Source organism: Notolepis coatsorum (assembly GCF_963971535.1).
Source record: "Notolepis coatsorum genome assembly, chromosome: 7".
Classification (NCBI taxonomy): Eukaryota; Metazoa; Chordata; class Actinopteri; order Aulopiformes; family Paralepididae; genus Notolepis; species Notolepis coatsorum.
Window position 1 is genome coordinate 42,538,629 of NC_140171.1, and position 17,500 is coordinate 42,556,128.

At 44.8% G+C, this 17,500-nt stretch overlaps 1 protein-coding gene across 1 annotated transcript in view; it reads left to right on the plus strand.

Annotated features, from left to right (window-relative positions):
• Positions 1 to 17,500, plus strand: part of ptprdb (protein tyrosine phosphatase receptor type Db) — a 155,615-nt gene that overhangs the window by 110,686 nt on the left and 27,429 nt on the right. Inside the window, 4 exon segments of the mRNA XM_084318954.1 lie at positions 474 to 571; positions 7,650 to 7,773; positions 14,042 to 14,217; positions 17,121 to 17,144. Of these exon segments, the coding sequence (XP_084175080.1) occupies positions 474 to 571; positions 7,650 to 7,773; positions 14,042 to 14,217; positions 17,121 to 17,144 (422 nt within the window).

The window sequence follows — 17,500 nt, forward strand, 5'->3', positions numbered from 1 at the left end:
CTCTTTCTTTCTTTCTTTCTTACTCATTTCATCAGGCTAACTAACATCATTATTCCCCACATAGGATGAAAGTGCTTCGAATGACAAAATAACCAAAATACCGTCAGAATGCTTCTGGAATCCTCAAAAAAAGTATTCTTAAAACATCCGAAAATGTTGTCATGCTGAATAGTTTAACCGCCTGTCTCGTTTTGTCTCTCCCTCCACACGGGCAATATGTGCATAATACTCCTGAGGACATTTCATTGTGCTTCAGTAACTTCCATAACGCCGCACATTGTGCCTGCCGTAAGCCTGCAGAGGAATAGCCACTTAACAAGAAACACTTTCCCATTTGCTTCCTCTGCTGGTCGTGGACAGAGCACTAAACAACACCTCCGCTGAGAATCCTAACTCCTAACAATTTCCCTCCAAAACTGTTTCTCGCTGAACACGAATCAAAATGTCCTCCACTCTATTTGTGTGCTCGGCAGGCATGGCGAGTCACCCTCCCCTCCCCATCTCTGAGCTGGCAGATCACGTAGAGCGCCTGAAGGCCAACGACAATCTCAAGTTCTCTCAGGAATACGAGGTACGTTTGAGTGCCTGACTACTGTACTTTTCCTCTGAACCACTTCAACCTGAGCGCTTGATCTGATTGTGATACGGTGATAGATGTCGACTGCTCTTTTAATTTTTATTCTATCACAGTCAGATGGAATATGAAACACAGCTGCCGACTCTCACGCAAATAACCCTCTTCACACGCACTCACGCCCAACACCTCCTATTTCTCACGCTGTCAAATCAAAAAGAAATTAAAACCTTGTGAACAATGTGAGAGAATGGCACAGCCTAAATAAATACAATTTTTTATTTTGTTTCATTTTCAAGATCAATATTCAGTGCATTTTGCCTGCATCGATCAAAATGAGCTGTCATCCAAACGTCTGCGTGCGCCTGCTGCTCGCGCCTTTACGCAGGAGAGCCTGTCAACAGCTCTCCCTCTAGACACACATCTGTTACAGATATTAATAAGCTGGGAAAATGTCGAAATCAAGATAATTAGGCAAATATCTTTTTAATTTAATGTTGGCTTGTTCTTCTAATCTAATGTAACCGCAAGTCCAGTAACCGCACAATAGGCCACTGGTGGTCGTGTTGGAAAGCAGCCTAAATCGCACTTTCTCAGCCCGCAGGAATGCTTTCACACCTCTTTAGTCTATGAAGAACAAGGCTACATACTGCATCAACATCTGTGTCACGATGTGACACTGGATTGGCTACACAGTACATTGTTAGAATCAGCGTGTTGATGTAACAGCTTTTCAGTGCATTGGTTTCTTTTAGTTTTATAGCAATGGCAAATTTATTTCACTCACTATGCTACGGGTTGCTGGGTGGATAAAACAATCCTGTTGAGCTATAGGTGTGATGTGATGCACCGGTCTCCCTGCATGCAGTTGCCCCAGTATTATTGCTAACAATTCTTTACTTTGTGAAGATTGTGTTCATTGATGTTTTAGGAATAATCATATTGTATGGGGTGTCCAAGATCAATCATATGTAGCACACTTCATATTAACGTAAGTGGTTTGGTACAGTAGGCTACATGTCCATATCAAGGTAACAATTGATAAAGGCAACAAAGGTTGGCAGCTACAGAATAACCTTTCAAATCAAATCTCTCTTATCGATTAGTGACCTTATTGATACCGTAATGTAGATCAAATATAAAACATAAAATATTTGTATTCAACATATTTCTATAAAATGTACTCTATAAAATGTACTATTCCAAAAAGATACTTGAGACTTGACTCAAGAAATTACTTAGACTTGAGACTAGATGTCCTCTAAAGAGAACGCAGGGTCCTCTGGGGAAATGGCTGTATGTCTTAAGATGGCTGTAAATAGTCTTGTTTCTTTACTTCAAGTACAAAAGTGAATAATAATAAATGTGACCCTGAACAGGGCCCCAAATCTCCATCCATCTAATCTCACTCCAAGGTCTTCTGAAAAGTTGGCAGCCCTGATGAAATATTATGTCAGCTACTATACTGGGCCAAGATAAACCCCTGTGCTTTGGGTAGCGACAGTTTTGATAACAGAAAGAAATGTCAGTTTAGTCAAAGGAATACGCTAACATTATGGGAAATTCGCTTACCATTCCCTACCATTGAGAGTCAGACAAGAAGATCAATACCAATTTCTTAGCACAATGAATGGAAGCGGGGGAGGAGTGGCTAGCCTTGAGCAGCTTTTTCATTCTTCTTGCCGTTGCTATGGTGACAGAACGTGTACTCTGTTCTTGGAGCCACACTGACTGCAAGAAGCATGAAACAACATGACGGTCACAGAGACCATTTAGACCACGCCATCTTCACAGTTTAGACCACGCCATTTTCACTGCTTAGACCATGCCATCTTCACAGTTTAGACCACGCCATTTTCACTGCTTAGACCACGCCATCTTCACTGCTTAGACCACGCCATCTTCACTGCTTAGACCACGCCATCTTCACTGCTTAGACCACGCCATCTTCACTGCTTAGACCACGCCATCTTCACTGCTTAGACCACGCCATCTTCACCGTTTAGACCACGCCATCTTCACTGCTTAGACCACGCCATCTTCACTGCTTAGACCACGCCATCTTCACTGCTTAGACCACGCCATCTTCACTGCTTAGACCACGCCATCTTCACAGTTTAGACCACGCAATCTTCACTGCTTAGACCACGCCATCTTCACTGCTTAGACCACGCAATCTTCACTGCTTAGACCACGCCATCTTCACAGTTTAGACCACGCCATCTTCACTGCTTAGACCACGCCATCTTCACAGTTTAGACCACTTAGACCACGTCAACCACAAGAACCATGAAACGTGTTTGACACCTCTCCCCGAATTTTAAGCTAGGCTAGCCACTCTGAACGCATCACTGAACGAGAGGAAACTGGTGTCTATCTTCTTGTCTGACTCTGGAGAAGACAGTAAGCAAACATCCCATAATGTTGATGAGTTCCTTTAAGTTGTATTTTTTTTAATTCAGTTTTTAACCTTTTAACAGGCACCCAGAAAAGTGGCAATTTCTTTACTTGAACTTGAGGACTGCATACTTTTTTTTGCAAAGCTTAGCTTTATACTTTATACGTATAGCGCATGCATGAGCCTGGTCTCTTTTGAAAGATAACATTCTGAAGTTACTAATGCAAAAAAGGAAGATCACTTTTAGTGCTAATGAAATAGAGTAACAGAGGTCTGAACTTGTGTACTCACATTTTTCTGTAGTGGCTGCAAGATTCCATATTCCAATATTCCAGCATAGAGGTATAAGCTGGAAAACACAGCGGTTCCATAGCCTGAAGTCTTATGTAGTACAGGTCAAAATGTTATAAAAATCCATTTAGAAATGGGTCTTTGAGAGACGTCCGAGTATAACCGGTCTCCAAAATCCATTTCCTCATCCACGGCCGTTCATTCTGAAGTGTGATTCACTTCTGGTTTTCGCTCGTCAACTTTCACCTAGATCCCTTATTTGCACCCCCCATGTGGGGCATCATTGGAAATGTACACTCATTGGCTACAACGCTGACCTATAACCTATTAACCTATATTGCACCCAGATAAACCCCATGCTTTGAATAACTACAGCTTTGATAACCGCAAGATATTTTGCCTTGCACACATATCAGTGTAGTTCAGTTGTGTATTGATGTGTCTACACACACTAGCCTGTGTTAACTCCCAAAAGAATCTCCCCCTCTCTCTCCCTCTCTCTCTCTCACGTCGTTATCTCTATACGAGTGTCTTTATTGAATGAAGACTCCCAGTCAGGGAAATTGAAATTGCGAGCTCAAAGAGAGTTTGCTTACAGGCAGATGGCTATCACACACTCATTTCCACGCTCTGGTAGAGAAAGAGAATGAGAGAGAGAGGAGAAATGGAGAGATAAATAAAAAGTAAAGGAAAAAAGAACAGGAAAATGTATCTTCTTAAAAGAGAGGAAGAAGCTTTTTGGTTAGTTTTCTTAAACCGGTGGTGCATATAATGTGAAATGGAACAATAAGCATTTTTTTAATGCTTTAAAAAAATATATATATATATATATGATGATCAAAGATATATATATATATATATCTCTGCTGTATGATCATCTTTGTTGTGCAGAACTAAGGAGCTGAACGGCTCAACCAGAAAACCAAACATCAGTGGAACTATTTTTCTTTTTTCCAAATACGCTGGCTTTGGAAAGAAACAGCGCTGCTATTACAATGAGCTCCACGGAAGACCATTAAAAGGGCTAAAAAAGTGCTTTTCTATGAGTGTTTACCCCAATGGCCTCTGGGTAAAGAAATTCTGATGAGACAGAAGGCTCTAATTGGCTTCGAGAAGAGGGAGGGGGGGATTTGACCCTGAACGTGTCAAAGAGAGAGAGGGGGAGGTTAGAGAGAGAGAGAGAGAGAGAGAGAGAGAGAGAGAGAGAGAGAGAGAGAGAGAGAGAGAGAGAGTGAGAGTGAGGTAGTGACTGGGAACGAGAGAGGCGGAGCGGGATAGGCCGTATGTAATTGTAGTGTGAGTTTGAACCATGGGCCACAACACATTCTCCCTCCATGACTATCTGCTTTGTTCTGTACCAATCCTCTAACAAGGGAGAGATGGTGGGATTGAAAGAGAGAGAGAGAGAGAGAGAGAGAGAGAGAGAGAGAGAGAGAGAGAGAGAGAGAGAGAGAGAGAGAGAGAGAGAGAGAGAGAGAGAGAGAGACCAGAAATTATTGTGGTGTAATAATCAGACACACATGATGATGGGAAGTGAATACAAAGCAGTGTGGGCACACACGCACATGCACGCACGCACGCACGCACACACACACACACACACACACACACACACACACACACACACACACACACACACACACACACACACACACACACACACAGATCCTGTCCCCCTCCCCTTTCCTCCATCTCCCCCCAAACTAACCATAATTGTGTGTCGTAAAATATTCAGAATTACTCAATTGCTCTGGCTTTCTCCCTCTCTCTCTCCATCCCTCTCCATTGACAGCCCCATAATGACCTCATGTCTGCGTCTCCCTGCTCGCGGCGCTGGTTATACTGTAATTACCGTCCAAGAACTTAATGTGTTGGTCTAACACAACCATCCCGTTCCCCTCCCAGAGGAATTCATCACATTTCTCTCATCCTTCCTCGCTAGCTGGGTTTTCATTTTAACCTACAGTATACTGCATGTCCCTATATGGTGTTTTTTATTTTTTTTTAGGGATTTGTTCTGACAACCAGATTTTCCCAACTATCGTAACATTACCATAACTGTATTTGTGTCTGGTTACTGATTATTTACTAAAGCAAGTTTGCACAATTAGATTAGATTACATTCGATTCGATTAGATTCAACTGTATTGTCATTATACAGCACAAGTACAGTACAATTGTAGCAGGGTGGATTATCCCTACTTTATGGGAGTGAATGTACACGGCCACCTGGTAGTGAGAACGCAGCAGAGCTGGGTCCAGCTGGGTCCCCGACTGTAGGCCAGGAATGTTGAAGTGGAGGTCGAGCAGCGGGAGTGGATGGGGCCTAGGATTCACTAACCTAGGAATGGTGCGCTGGTCCTTCTTGCCCTCCAGGGCGATCAACAGCAGCTCCCCACACACCCACACTTCCCCCAATACTTCCTGGGCCCTCCCACACCCGATGGCAGTAAAGATGGATGATATATTTGCTCCCCAAAGCAGTACCCTTCCCGAATGATGAGTAGAGACCTTTCACAATGAACTATAGGCAGGAGGTGGGGAAAGGGTTAAATTGTAATGAACATTACCCGGAAAGGAAAGGGTTAGGTAAGATGCACATTAACAGACACGCACACAGTGGTCCCATTTACTTTGTCCTTTACTGGAAGTCTGATGCACGTTACAAATTATTACACCTCTATGAAAGTTATTTCCACACTGGGCACCTAGTGCTCTCGCTCTATACAGACTCAAGTTCTTCCCACACTGGGCTAGACACAGTAATAACACCTTCCCTTTAAGGGTCTATATACTGTTCCGCTTCTCCATAGGTGGGGAGAGAGGGGAGGAGAAGGGAGAAGGATAAAGGTCTACTGAATGGGAATTTTATAAAAGAACACACGTTATTATCACACTCCAACCAAATGACAGTGGGCCCACGTTACAAATAAAAGTCCTATCTATAGCCGGCTTTTCCCCAAAATAATAAATGGTCGGGGCGCCTCTAGACACTGTTATCAGCGTCAGTTCAAAGCACTGTTTTCTCTTCGCCCTTAGAGAGTCCGCGCGCCGCTGTGAGAGAATGTCTACCGATAAAGTTTCAGCACTCGGAGCGCTTGCTGTACTTATCCAAATGGTGGGCCCGCTCCCACCACCAACCGTCCGTGTGGTGAGATGGCCGTCCAGAGGTCCCGTGATAGCCGGCAGCCGGGCTGGGTAGGCGTTGGGCAGGTGACTGCTGGGGCAACGGCTCGGAGGGGCTGGAGGAGCGTGCAGTGTAGTGACGTCCGCTGCTGGGCTGAAGGGGTGGGGCGACACGCGGGCTAAACTGTGGTGCTAGCCTAACTGAAGCTAAGCTGTGGGTCATGGTGAACCCCCTGTCATGACGCATATACTTCAGCTAAAACGCAATGTGGGCAATATCTACCACGCTCTTCGGCAGTCGCTCGTCTGCTGCTTCGCTCTCAATGTCTCTTCCGCATTAACTAAAAGCTAAGCTATCGCATACTCATTACTAACCCGCTTCGTAACTGGGTCTATATCTTGCGTGCTCGAGGTCTGGAGCTCCAGCTCCGTGCGTCCTCTTCCCTCTGTGGAAAACGATGAAGAGGAAGTGCCTCCGTCGGCGCCGCACCCTGAGCCCATCCTTCTTCACCTGTATCTCCCTGCCCAACGTCGTCACCAGCTCCACCTGGCGGCACCTGTATCCTGTCCCACTATGAAGTGTCAATGTTAGGATAGGGAGGATCAAGAGAGGTAGCAAGTTAAGTGTCAATGTTAGGATAGGGAGGATCAAGAGCGGTCAGCCGGTTACACAACGTCATCGCGAACACAGGGAATGCAAGGAATTAGCGTTAGACACATTGAATTATTGTCAGACATATTCAGGTGTCTACACAATGAAAAGAAGTTTGGCATCCAACCAGTGTAAACCAGAGTACAAATGTAACAGTAAAGTGCAATAACAATATACGTATGTATATATATATGTACAGGTGATTAAACTGGAGTATATATAAATGAGTACTACTGAGTAATAATGCTATAGCAGATGTATGTACAGTGGTATAGTATTATTATGTAGAGTGATACAGGTATAAAGACCCTATGGTAGTAAAGTCAGACAAATGCCTATATAAGCTCAGATCTATGGAGCTTCATAGATCTCCGGTTCAACCCTTGCCTATTTGAAGAGCAACTGCTACACAGACCTTAGGCCAGGATTAAAGAGCTATCGTACACCAACATCCATCTGCCAGTCTCTCTCTTGTCTCCTCTAAGGGTTCTTATCTCTTCCTCAGGGGAGGAGGATGGCTTTGGACAATAGTACAGCATAGACACCAACAGATTTTAACCTCATTCTGCCCTAATCCAATGACCTTTGACCTCTGTGTATTTCCGTAGTCTGTTGACCCCGGCCAGCAGTTCACTTGGGAGAACTCCAACCTGGAGGTCAACAAGCCAAAGAACCGCTACGCAAACGTCATTGGCTACGACCATTCCAGGGTCATGCTCTCCGGCATCGAGGGTAAGGTGCCGTGTGTGTGTGTGTGTGTGTGTGTGTGTGTGTGTGTGTGTGTGTGTGTGTGTGTGTGTGTGTGTGTGTGTGTGTGTGTGTGTGTGTGTGTGTGTGTGTGTGTGTGTGTGTGTGTGTGTGTGTGTGTGTGTCTGTGTGTGTGTGTGTGTGTGTGTGTGTGTGTGTGTGTGTGTGTGTGTGTGTGTGTGTGTGTGCGTGTGTGCATGTGTGTGTGTGTGTGTGTGTGTTTGTGTGCATGTGTATTAATGTACACATTTGTTTGTGTGGCGAGCCTTCTCAAAACAGCTTCCATGCATCAGGGCTGGAATTCTCTGGCCTGAGGCAGCGCTTCGTTGTAAACTGGCATTACAAAGAAAAAGTGCTATGCCTGCGTTTGACAGATTAGCAGCAAAAACACACTTTGTTTCAGTGGTTCAAAATAAATATTCATAAAGTTATCAGGACATGAAGGGTTGCACCTCATTAAATGTCCTGTTTCCGCCATCTTGGAACCCTCTGCAGAGAGAAAGATTACCCTTCTACTAGGGGTGTAACGGTACGTGTATTCGTCCCGCAAATTTACGGTACAGGCTTCACGGTGCGGTACGCGCAGCCATACGAAGAATACGTCTCATACCACTAGGTGAAACTAGGGTTGCACATTTTACAAATCTATGCTCAATATCTTTACTTTACTTTACACTGGCTTACATTGATCTTTAACATTGAATATTAAGCTTGTATGGCCAAATGTAGATGATGAATAAAACGTTGAAGCTTGCTTAGGCACACTGACAAGCGGACAGAAATAATTAACAATGCGCACTCTGCACTAGTTAGTTAGTTTTCTTGTTCGCCCAATAATGGTAACCAATGGAAAGACACACGCGAGTGCGTCGCGAACACACACGCCGACTTTCTCCGCAGACTTTCTCAGTCACAGCTGATACATTTTCTTTTTTTTAAAGCACTACATACGTTTGGACTGATCATCTGAGCTCCTCTCCAGTTGCTGCTACTGTGTTTAAATCCAAAATATTGATAAATCCTCTGCTGTGTCCATCCATTGTTGTGTAACATGTCATCTGTTCTCTAGTCTTCTTCAGTCTCGGCTTCACATGATGTTAAATCTTCTCTACAAGTGAAACTGAAACTAAGTTGTTGCATAAATTGTTAAGGGGGCAGTAGGCAATTCATTTACTCATTGGATGTCTGAACACAGAATGACACCAGTATCACTGACTACTACCACGGCAAGCCCATAGAATATCATTCTATTTAATAATAATTATTATAAATATATAATAATAATTATTAAAAAGAAAATCCTGTTGTACCAAAATCGTACCGAACCGTGACACCAATACCGAGGTATGTACCGAATCGTGGCTTCTGTGTACCGTTACACCCCTACCTTCTACTGTACGTACAGACTGTTTACTCACATATGTTTTTGTTTTGCCGCCATTGCAGTGGATTTGCATCTCTTGGCCGGTCTGAAATTAGCAGATGAATCGGTCTTTCCCAGTTGAGTTGCTCAGTATGACTTCTGAAGCGCACTCACCCACCTCGTCTGAGAAAGTCCTGAGGCAGGGTAGCTGGCAGCTCCGGAGTGGAGAGGGGGAGGCAGTGGGAGGCCAAGCCCCAAACAGATGAGTCTTATCTGGCAGAGCATGTGTGAGCAGCAGTCCCTCCACCCCCGCCTGTCCTGGAGCCCTGGCTGTCCGTCTGTCTTTCGTATACACACACCCGAGCTCGCACACCACATACACGATTTTATGAAGGGTAGCACACGTACTCTTCAGTGAACACAAAGATGTACACAAACCCACACACATATTATCGCTCTCACTCTGTCTCACACAAACATTGACGTACACACGCTTAAGCCTGCATAGCTGTATAGTGACAGGAACTCGTCTTGTCTCTGTGTGTGTGTGTGTGTGCGTGCGTGCGTGCATGTGTGTTTCCTTTATCTACTAATTGCACAGTTCTTCTGCTGTATTCCCATGCATTTAAGTTGGAGCACATCAAAGCTTTTATTCAAGCATTTTTGTTAAAGAGTGGAGTTGATAAACACGTGTTTGAAACTCTTCCTACTCTCTGTTCTCAACCCACTTGAAGTAAGATGTACCGTATTGTGTTTTTTTGTCGCAAAGTAGCCCTGAAAAGGTGCTTATTATATTTGTCTTATATTCGTGCTTTAGAGGGTGGTGTGGCTGTAGAGAAAGTTTGGAAGCATATTTAGCCCCTTTCCCTATAAGCTGCTGTGACATGTTCAGTATCAATGGATTCCCCACAACAAGCCCCACGCTAGCTTAAGAACTGAGCCCACTGCAGACTTCAAAAGACAGTGATGTTAATGTTGGATAATCCACTGGCTAATCATTAGGTTTCAGAGGGTTGAAAGTAAGGCCAGAGGGACTGAGGAGGACTTCCCGTTTGAAAAGCATGTTGATCAATGAGGCCGTCTAATTGAAACATAACCTAGTATTGTTTTAATAATAATAATAATAATAATAATAATAATAATAATAATAATAATAATAATAATAATAATAATAATAATAATAATAATAATAATGCATTTTATTTATAAGGCGCCTTTCAAGACACTCAAGGTCGCCGTACAACAATTTAAAAACAGTTAATTTACAATCACAATCCATTAAAAAAATTTAATCAGACATACGCCTGCCTAAACAGGTTGGTTTTGAGGTGGGTTTTAAATGGGATGATGGAGTCAATGTAGTATTGTTTTATTTTTTTCATAGATTATGTTAGAAATAAGGCGGCTGGGTGGCGCAGCGGAGAGATTGCGCTCGTCACCAATGCAAGAGACTCCGGTCTAGACTCCCCGAGTCAGCGTTTCCTGCGGCTTGGGCCAGTCGTCATACTATCTCAATTGGCAGAGGTAGCACGTGGAAAGTCGATGGGTGGGGATTGGACGTTGTGGACAGCGACTCCTACAGGTCGGTTGGGTGACGCCTGTACAGCAGAGACAGGAAGTATCTGGGGCAGCGTGAGCCTCCCACGCGTTACTCCTCGCCACTGAGAGTCTGCGCTGTCTGGTGAAAATATGCGACAGGCTGCCTCCTCGTGTACCGGAGGGGACACGTGATGCAAGGCTTCTATCCTCACTACAGCCGACCAGTGGGAGGCATAGTCTAGCAACATTCAAGACAGGGGAGGGGAGAATTGAAGGGGAGAATTGGCGATACGAAATTGGGATGGGAGAAAATAGAAAATAAGGAGAAAAAAGTGTGTTAGAAATAAAATTTAAATCAATTGAAATGGATTTAAACAACACCAATTAATTAAAAATGTTTGTATCTTCTTTAACCTCTTAAGCCCGAGGGGTCCGGTACCGGACCCACAATGACATCACGCCATGAATCCATCTCTACAGACTATGAATTAATGTATTTTTATTTATTTTTGTCAACATTAAAGACCCTAACCCTGTCAAAACAGCAGGCAAAGTGTATATTTTCAGCATTACGTTTTTTGACCAATGATTTGAACTGTTATTATTAGTGAAATATAAGATTATAGAAATCTCAGGGCATTGAGTCGGAAACCGGCGCATATTGACGGGAGGAAGTGGCGCAGGGAGTGTAGTCTTTTGAAGGAAGAGACCCAGGTCTTTCGATGGGCTTTCGAATTTCGAAAAACTACACTACCCAGCTCACGCCCTGTCAATCATCTGACTTCTGGATTTACTTTTTAATTTCTCTTATTTTTCGGGATTATCTCCCACAAACCTGAACGTTATTGCCATAAAACAGAACGCAGTTAGTTTCTCTACCTTTCCGTGAATGTCTAGCAAAAAACGGCGTTGCAATCTGATGAAAAATGGCAGAGAAATTTACATTATAAAAAAGTAACTGTACTTAAGTACAGTAGATTTCATTCACGGTTTGTGAATCACACCTGGTGATACTAAATCCAGATTGAACTCGATTTGGCCCGATCCATAGATGTGCGACTTGGCCATAATAAGGTAATTTATAGGCCTGATATTCTATATTCTATAATCATATTTCAAATGGCATGTGTCCGAATGGCAGAATTCAGTACTGTATCTCTGTGTGTGTGTGTGTGTGTGTGTGTGTGTGTGTGTGTGTGTGTGTGTGTGTGTGTGTGTGTGTGTGTGTGTGTGTGTGTGTGTGTGTGTGTGTGTGTGTGTGTGTGTGTGTGTGTGTGTGTGTGTGTGTGTGTGTGTGTGTGTGTGTGTGTGTGTGTGTGTGTGTGTGTGTGTGTGTGTGTGTGTGTGTGTGTGTGTGTGTGTGTGTGTGAGAGATGGTCTGAACAGGGTTAGATGAGGGTCATACAGCTCTACCAGCAACATGTGATTGTTTGTTCTTGTTGTGTTTCTTGTGTTTTTTTATTTGCTTTTCTCTCTTTTCTATATAAACTGTCCTCAGAAGAATTAAGAGAACGGTTTATGTTCCAATTTTGGTAGAATCAGGCCATGGTGTGTGTGTGTGTGTGTGTGTGTGTGTGTGTGTGTGTGTGTGTGTGTGTGTGTGTGTGTGTGTGTGTGTGTGTGTGTGTGTGTGTGTGTGTGTGTGTGTGTGTGTGTGTGTGTGTGTGTGTGTGTGTGTGTGTGTGTGTGTGTGTGTGTGTGTGTGTGTGTGTGTGTGTGTGTGTGTGTGTGTGTGTGTGTGTGTGTGTGTGTGTGTGTGTGTGTGTGTGTGTGTGTGTGTGCGCGCGCGCGCGCGCGTGTGTGTGTGTGTGTGTGTGTGAGCTGTGACTCAGTTATTTTTGGGATTATGGTATTAGGCCCCAGATGAGCAGGGCTGATCCTAAATCAAACACACACACACACACACACACACACACACACACACACACACACACACACACACACACACACACACACACACACACACACACACACACACACACACACAGACACACACACACCACACACACACTCACACACAAACCCTAGCAGGACAAGCATTGTCAGCTGAGTGTTACACAGAGACGGCCTTACAGTCATATTGCCTTTCAAAGCCACACATCCAGCCCACAGTCAGATTAGAGCAGTGATCGTCTCAGCATGTATTATAGAAGATGGCTGAACAATCCAACGAGGGACACTGGGTGCCATGAAAACACTAAGCTCCCTGCTGGACCACCTGTACCATTTTTCATCATGAATAAGAATTCAGATCACTGTTATGTGCCAAATAAATTAACGTACATGTAAAGACCCCCGTCAAGGCTCAACATTCTCCCCACTTTGCCATCACTTTCACACTCTACATTTGACTGGGTAGATGGCAGAAACGAGAGTTGCCTATATTGCCAGTCACAACAGGCTGTGAATCCATGTTTTATGTATCAACAATGGTGATACTACCTACCTCGTACAACAAACATATTTGGCAAGGTTGGTGCAAAGTGTTCACAAGTCATACATCATTCTGGGGGTCATACGATTTGGCTTATCAATCGATCATCTAAATAACACACATTGATACCATCAGTAGGATATCAAAAAGGGACAGCACATTTCAAACATTGTCATGATCGGACAAGAATAGAGAGAATAGAGCCACCATGAGGCCAAATGACTCAGAACTTCATAGGCCTCCTCGTTATAGTAGGAAAAACACATTTGTCAAGGTTGGTGCGAACTGGACAAAGCGCTCATAAGTAACACATCACTCGCTATTTACAGTACCATGCGTTTATCCTAAATAATACATTTAAAGATGTCGGGCCCTAGGTGCCACACAGCAAGTTTACACAGCAAGGCAATGAAATGTCAAGAATTGAGCTTTCATATTTCACTCATTGCCAGCATCAGATCACATCACACTAATCTAAATTGTCTGTACTGTACTGTACATATCCCCTTTCTCCATTTCTCATGTGTTGCATTCCAGAAGACTTTCTAGTGTGGTAGTGAAAGGGTTAACCTTATGTAGTGTGGTGGTGAAACGGTTAACCTACTGTAGCGTGGTAGTGAAAGGGTTAACCCTTTGTAGTGTGGTAAAGGGTTAAGGGCACACACAGTGTAGGCTGAGATCACGACAATACGACGACAATCAACTGGGTGGGAAGGGAACGGGATGGAAAGGAATCCCAACCTGAGCATGACATGAGCACAAAATGGCCGCTGTGTGGATATGGTTAATACTTAATAACATGTCTCTTTTGGTCCCTCTCTTTGTCTTCTCTCGTTTGCCCTAAACCGTCCCCTCCCTCCTTCCACCCCACTCTTCCTCTTCCTTCTCTTCTTCCTCACCCTGACTTCTCACTCCAGGCGTCCCCGGCAGCGACTACATCAACGCCAACTACATCGACGGTTACCGCCGTCAGAATGCCTACATCGCAACGCAGGGCTCCCTGCCCGAGACCTTCTGTGACTTCTGGAGGCTAGTCTGGGAACAGCACACGGCCAACATCATTATGATGACTAAACTGGAGGAGAAGTCACGGGTAAGACGTTGTGCATTGTAAGTAAGCACAGTAGAGTAGCCCAGGAGAAGGGCTGGGATAGGCTATAACAGGATGGGATGGGGAGGATAGGATAGGGTAGGGTAGGTATGGTATGGTAAGGTAAGGTAGGGTAGGGTAGGATAGGATAGGTTAGGGTAGGACAGGGTAGTTTAGGATAGGACAGGGTAGATTGGGTTAGGATAGGGTAGGTTAGGGTAGGGTAGGGTAGGATAGGGTAGGTTAGGGTAGGATAGGACAGGGTAGATTGGGTTAGGATAGGGTAGGTTAGGGTAGGGTAGGATAGGGTAGGTTAGGGTAGGATAGGACAGGGTAGATTGGGTTAGGATAGGGTAGGTTAGGGTAGGGTAGGATAGGGTAGGGTAGGTTAGGGTAGGTTAGGGTAGGATAGGGTAGGATAGTGTACAATATCTGCTCTCATATGCAAAATTACACCAGTCATCCAGTTGATGCTCATCACGTTGAACTGTGTGGTAAAGCATCAAATCTCTGTTTTGATGATTTGTTGTCTTAGATGATTGATTGATTGAATTGATTGATTGAAAAGTTTATTAACAGATTGCAGAATGGGTACAGTACAGTACAGCTCAATACATACAATTGTTAAGGGGATGCAGACCAGAGAAAGACTTTCGTCTTGTTTACATCAGGGTCCCCCATTTTCAATTCATCATAACATATTATGACATACATGACATACAGATAGACAGTACTGCTACATCTATACATTTATGACATGTAGATCTCATTTTGTGTTGAAAGTTAATATTTCAAATAATATATCATAATAATTCATATAAACAGAATTACCTACCACAGTATAATTTATTTAATACCTTCATACATTTTAGATTAGATTAGATAGATTCAAATGTAATAATTTAGTGAAAGACGATAAACAATACTATTTCATTGCTGGCCAGGCCTACAGTAAGTAAGATAGAGGGACAGGGTGGGATAGTGATGGAGGACAGCAGATTAGGTTAGAACAGGTCAGGTCAGGTCAGTTCAGGACAGGTCAGGTTAGGACAGGACAGGACAGGTCAGGACAAGTCAGGACAGGACAGGTCAGGACAGGTCAGGACAGCAGATTAGGTCAGGACAGGTCAGGTCAGGACAGGACAGGTTAGGACAGGTCAGGACAGGTTAGGACAGGACAGGTCAGGACAGGTCAGGACAGGTCAGGTCAGGACAGCAGATTAGGTCAGGACAGGTCAGGACAGGTCAGGACAGGACAGGTCAGGTCAGCAGATTAGGTCAGGACAGGTCAGGACAGGTCAGGACAGGTCAGGACAGGTCAGGACAGCAGATTAGGTCAGGACAGGTCAGGACAGGTCAGGACAGGACAGGTTAGGACAGGTCAGGACAGGTTAGGACAGGACAGGTCAGGTCAGGACAGGACAGGTCAGGACAGGTCAGGACAGGTCAGGACAGGACAGGTCAGGACAGCAGATTAGGTCAGGACAGGTCAGGACAGGTCAGGACAGGACAGGACAGGTCAGGACAGGTCAGGACAGGTCAGGTCAGGACAGCAGATTAGGTCAGGACAGTTCAGGACAGGTCAGGTCAGTTCAAGACAGGTCAGGTTAGGACAGATCAGGACAGGTCAGGTTAGGACAGATCAGGACAGGTCAGGTTAGGACAGGACAGGACAGGTCAGGACAAGTCAGGACAGGACAGGTCAGGACAGGTCAGGACAGGTCAGGACAGGTCAGGACAGCAGATTAGGTCAGGACAGGTCAGGTCAGGACAGGTCAGGACAGGACAGGTCAGGACAGGACAGGACAGGTTAGGACAGGTCAGGACAGGTCAGGACAGGTCAGGACAGCAGATTAGGTCAGGACAGGTCAGGTCAGGACAGGTCAGGACAGGACAGGTCAGGACAGGTCAGGACAGGTTAGGACAGGTCAGGACAGGACAGGTCAGGACAGGTCAGGACAGGTCAGGTCAGGACAGCAGATTAGGTCAGGACAGGTCAGGACAGGTCAGGACAGGACAGGTCAGGACAGGTCAGGACAGGTCAGGACAGGTCAGGACAGGACAGGTCAGGACAGGTCAGGACAGGACAGGTCAGGACAGCAGATTAGGTCAGGACAGGTCAGGACAGGTCAGGACAGGTCAGGTCAGGACAGCAGATTAGGTCAGGACAGGTCAGGACAGGTCAGGACAGGACAGGTCAGGTCAGGACAGCAGATTAGGTCAGGACAGGTCAGGACAGGTCAGGACAGGACAGGTCAGGACAGGTCAGGTCAGGACAGCAGATTAGGTCAGGACAGGTCAGGACAGGACAGGTCAGGTTAGGTCAGTCCCAAGACAGGACAGGATTGGACAGAGCAGGTTAGGTTTGACGGTCAGCCTGAGGGACAGGCTAGGCAGCACACAGTGAAGAGCAGCACACAGTGAAGAGCAGCACACAGACGTCTGCATTATGACCATCAAGATGGAAGGAGCCGTCGGTTAAAGGACAGGGGGAGTGTGTGTTGAAATAGTTTTGTTGTGGTGAAGTAGACTATAGCAGGATTACAATTACAGTCATAGCAGCGAGACATTATGATGAATTCGAAAATCCCATTTGCTTCTAGGCACTTTTTTTTTTTTTTTTTTTTACAAAATAACTTCTCTAGCTGACAGACATGCTTGAGTAAATATTCACTGTAATGAAAATGTAATATCAGACTGAAATGAACAAGCATTGCTTGAGGTAAGACATCAGAGTGCTAAGCCAGTTAATGCCTGGCACCCTGTTGAGAAGAAGTATCTTCTTCCTCTTCCTCGTCCTCTTCCTCGTCCTGTTCCTTTTCCTAATAACCTGTGCTTTGTGTTGAATCTGTGTCTCTCTTTCCAACCTTTCCAACGTGTCTCTGTTGTGTCTGTTTGACCCTCAGATGCCCTCTTATTTCTTCTCTAAGGCAAGACCTCTCTTTCTCTCCTTTGCTTATCGTTTCTGCAACGCAACCTCTCCTCACATGGTTTTCTCTTTACCTCCGATGTTCTATTCACTCCCCCCCTTTTGTCTGCTCTGCCCGCCCCCCTACTTTCTGTATGAGAGCCAGTGCACTGAGTGCGAATGCTGAGTCTTTCTGTCCACAGTTTGAAGCTCACCACGAGGCCACTTGGGTTTGAATTTGGGGTTTTGATTTGGACCGCAGCAGTTTTAGAACTCAGGGCATGTTAGAAGACCACAGTATGCATGATCACACCTTCAACTCTGTCCCTTCTGACTCTTGACAGTACAGATAGAAAAATCCAAGGCGTGTGAATGGTG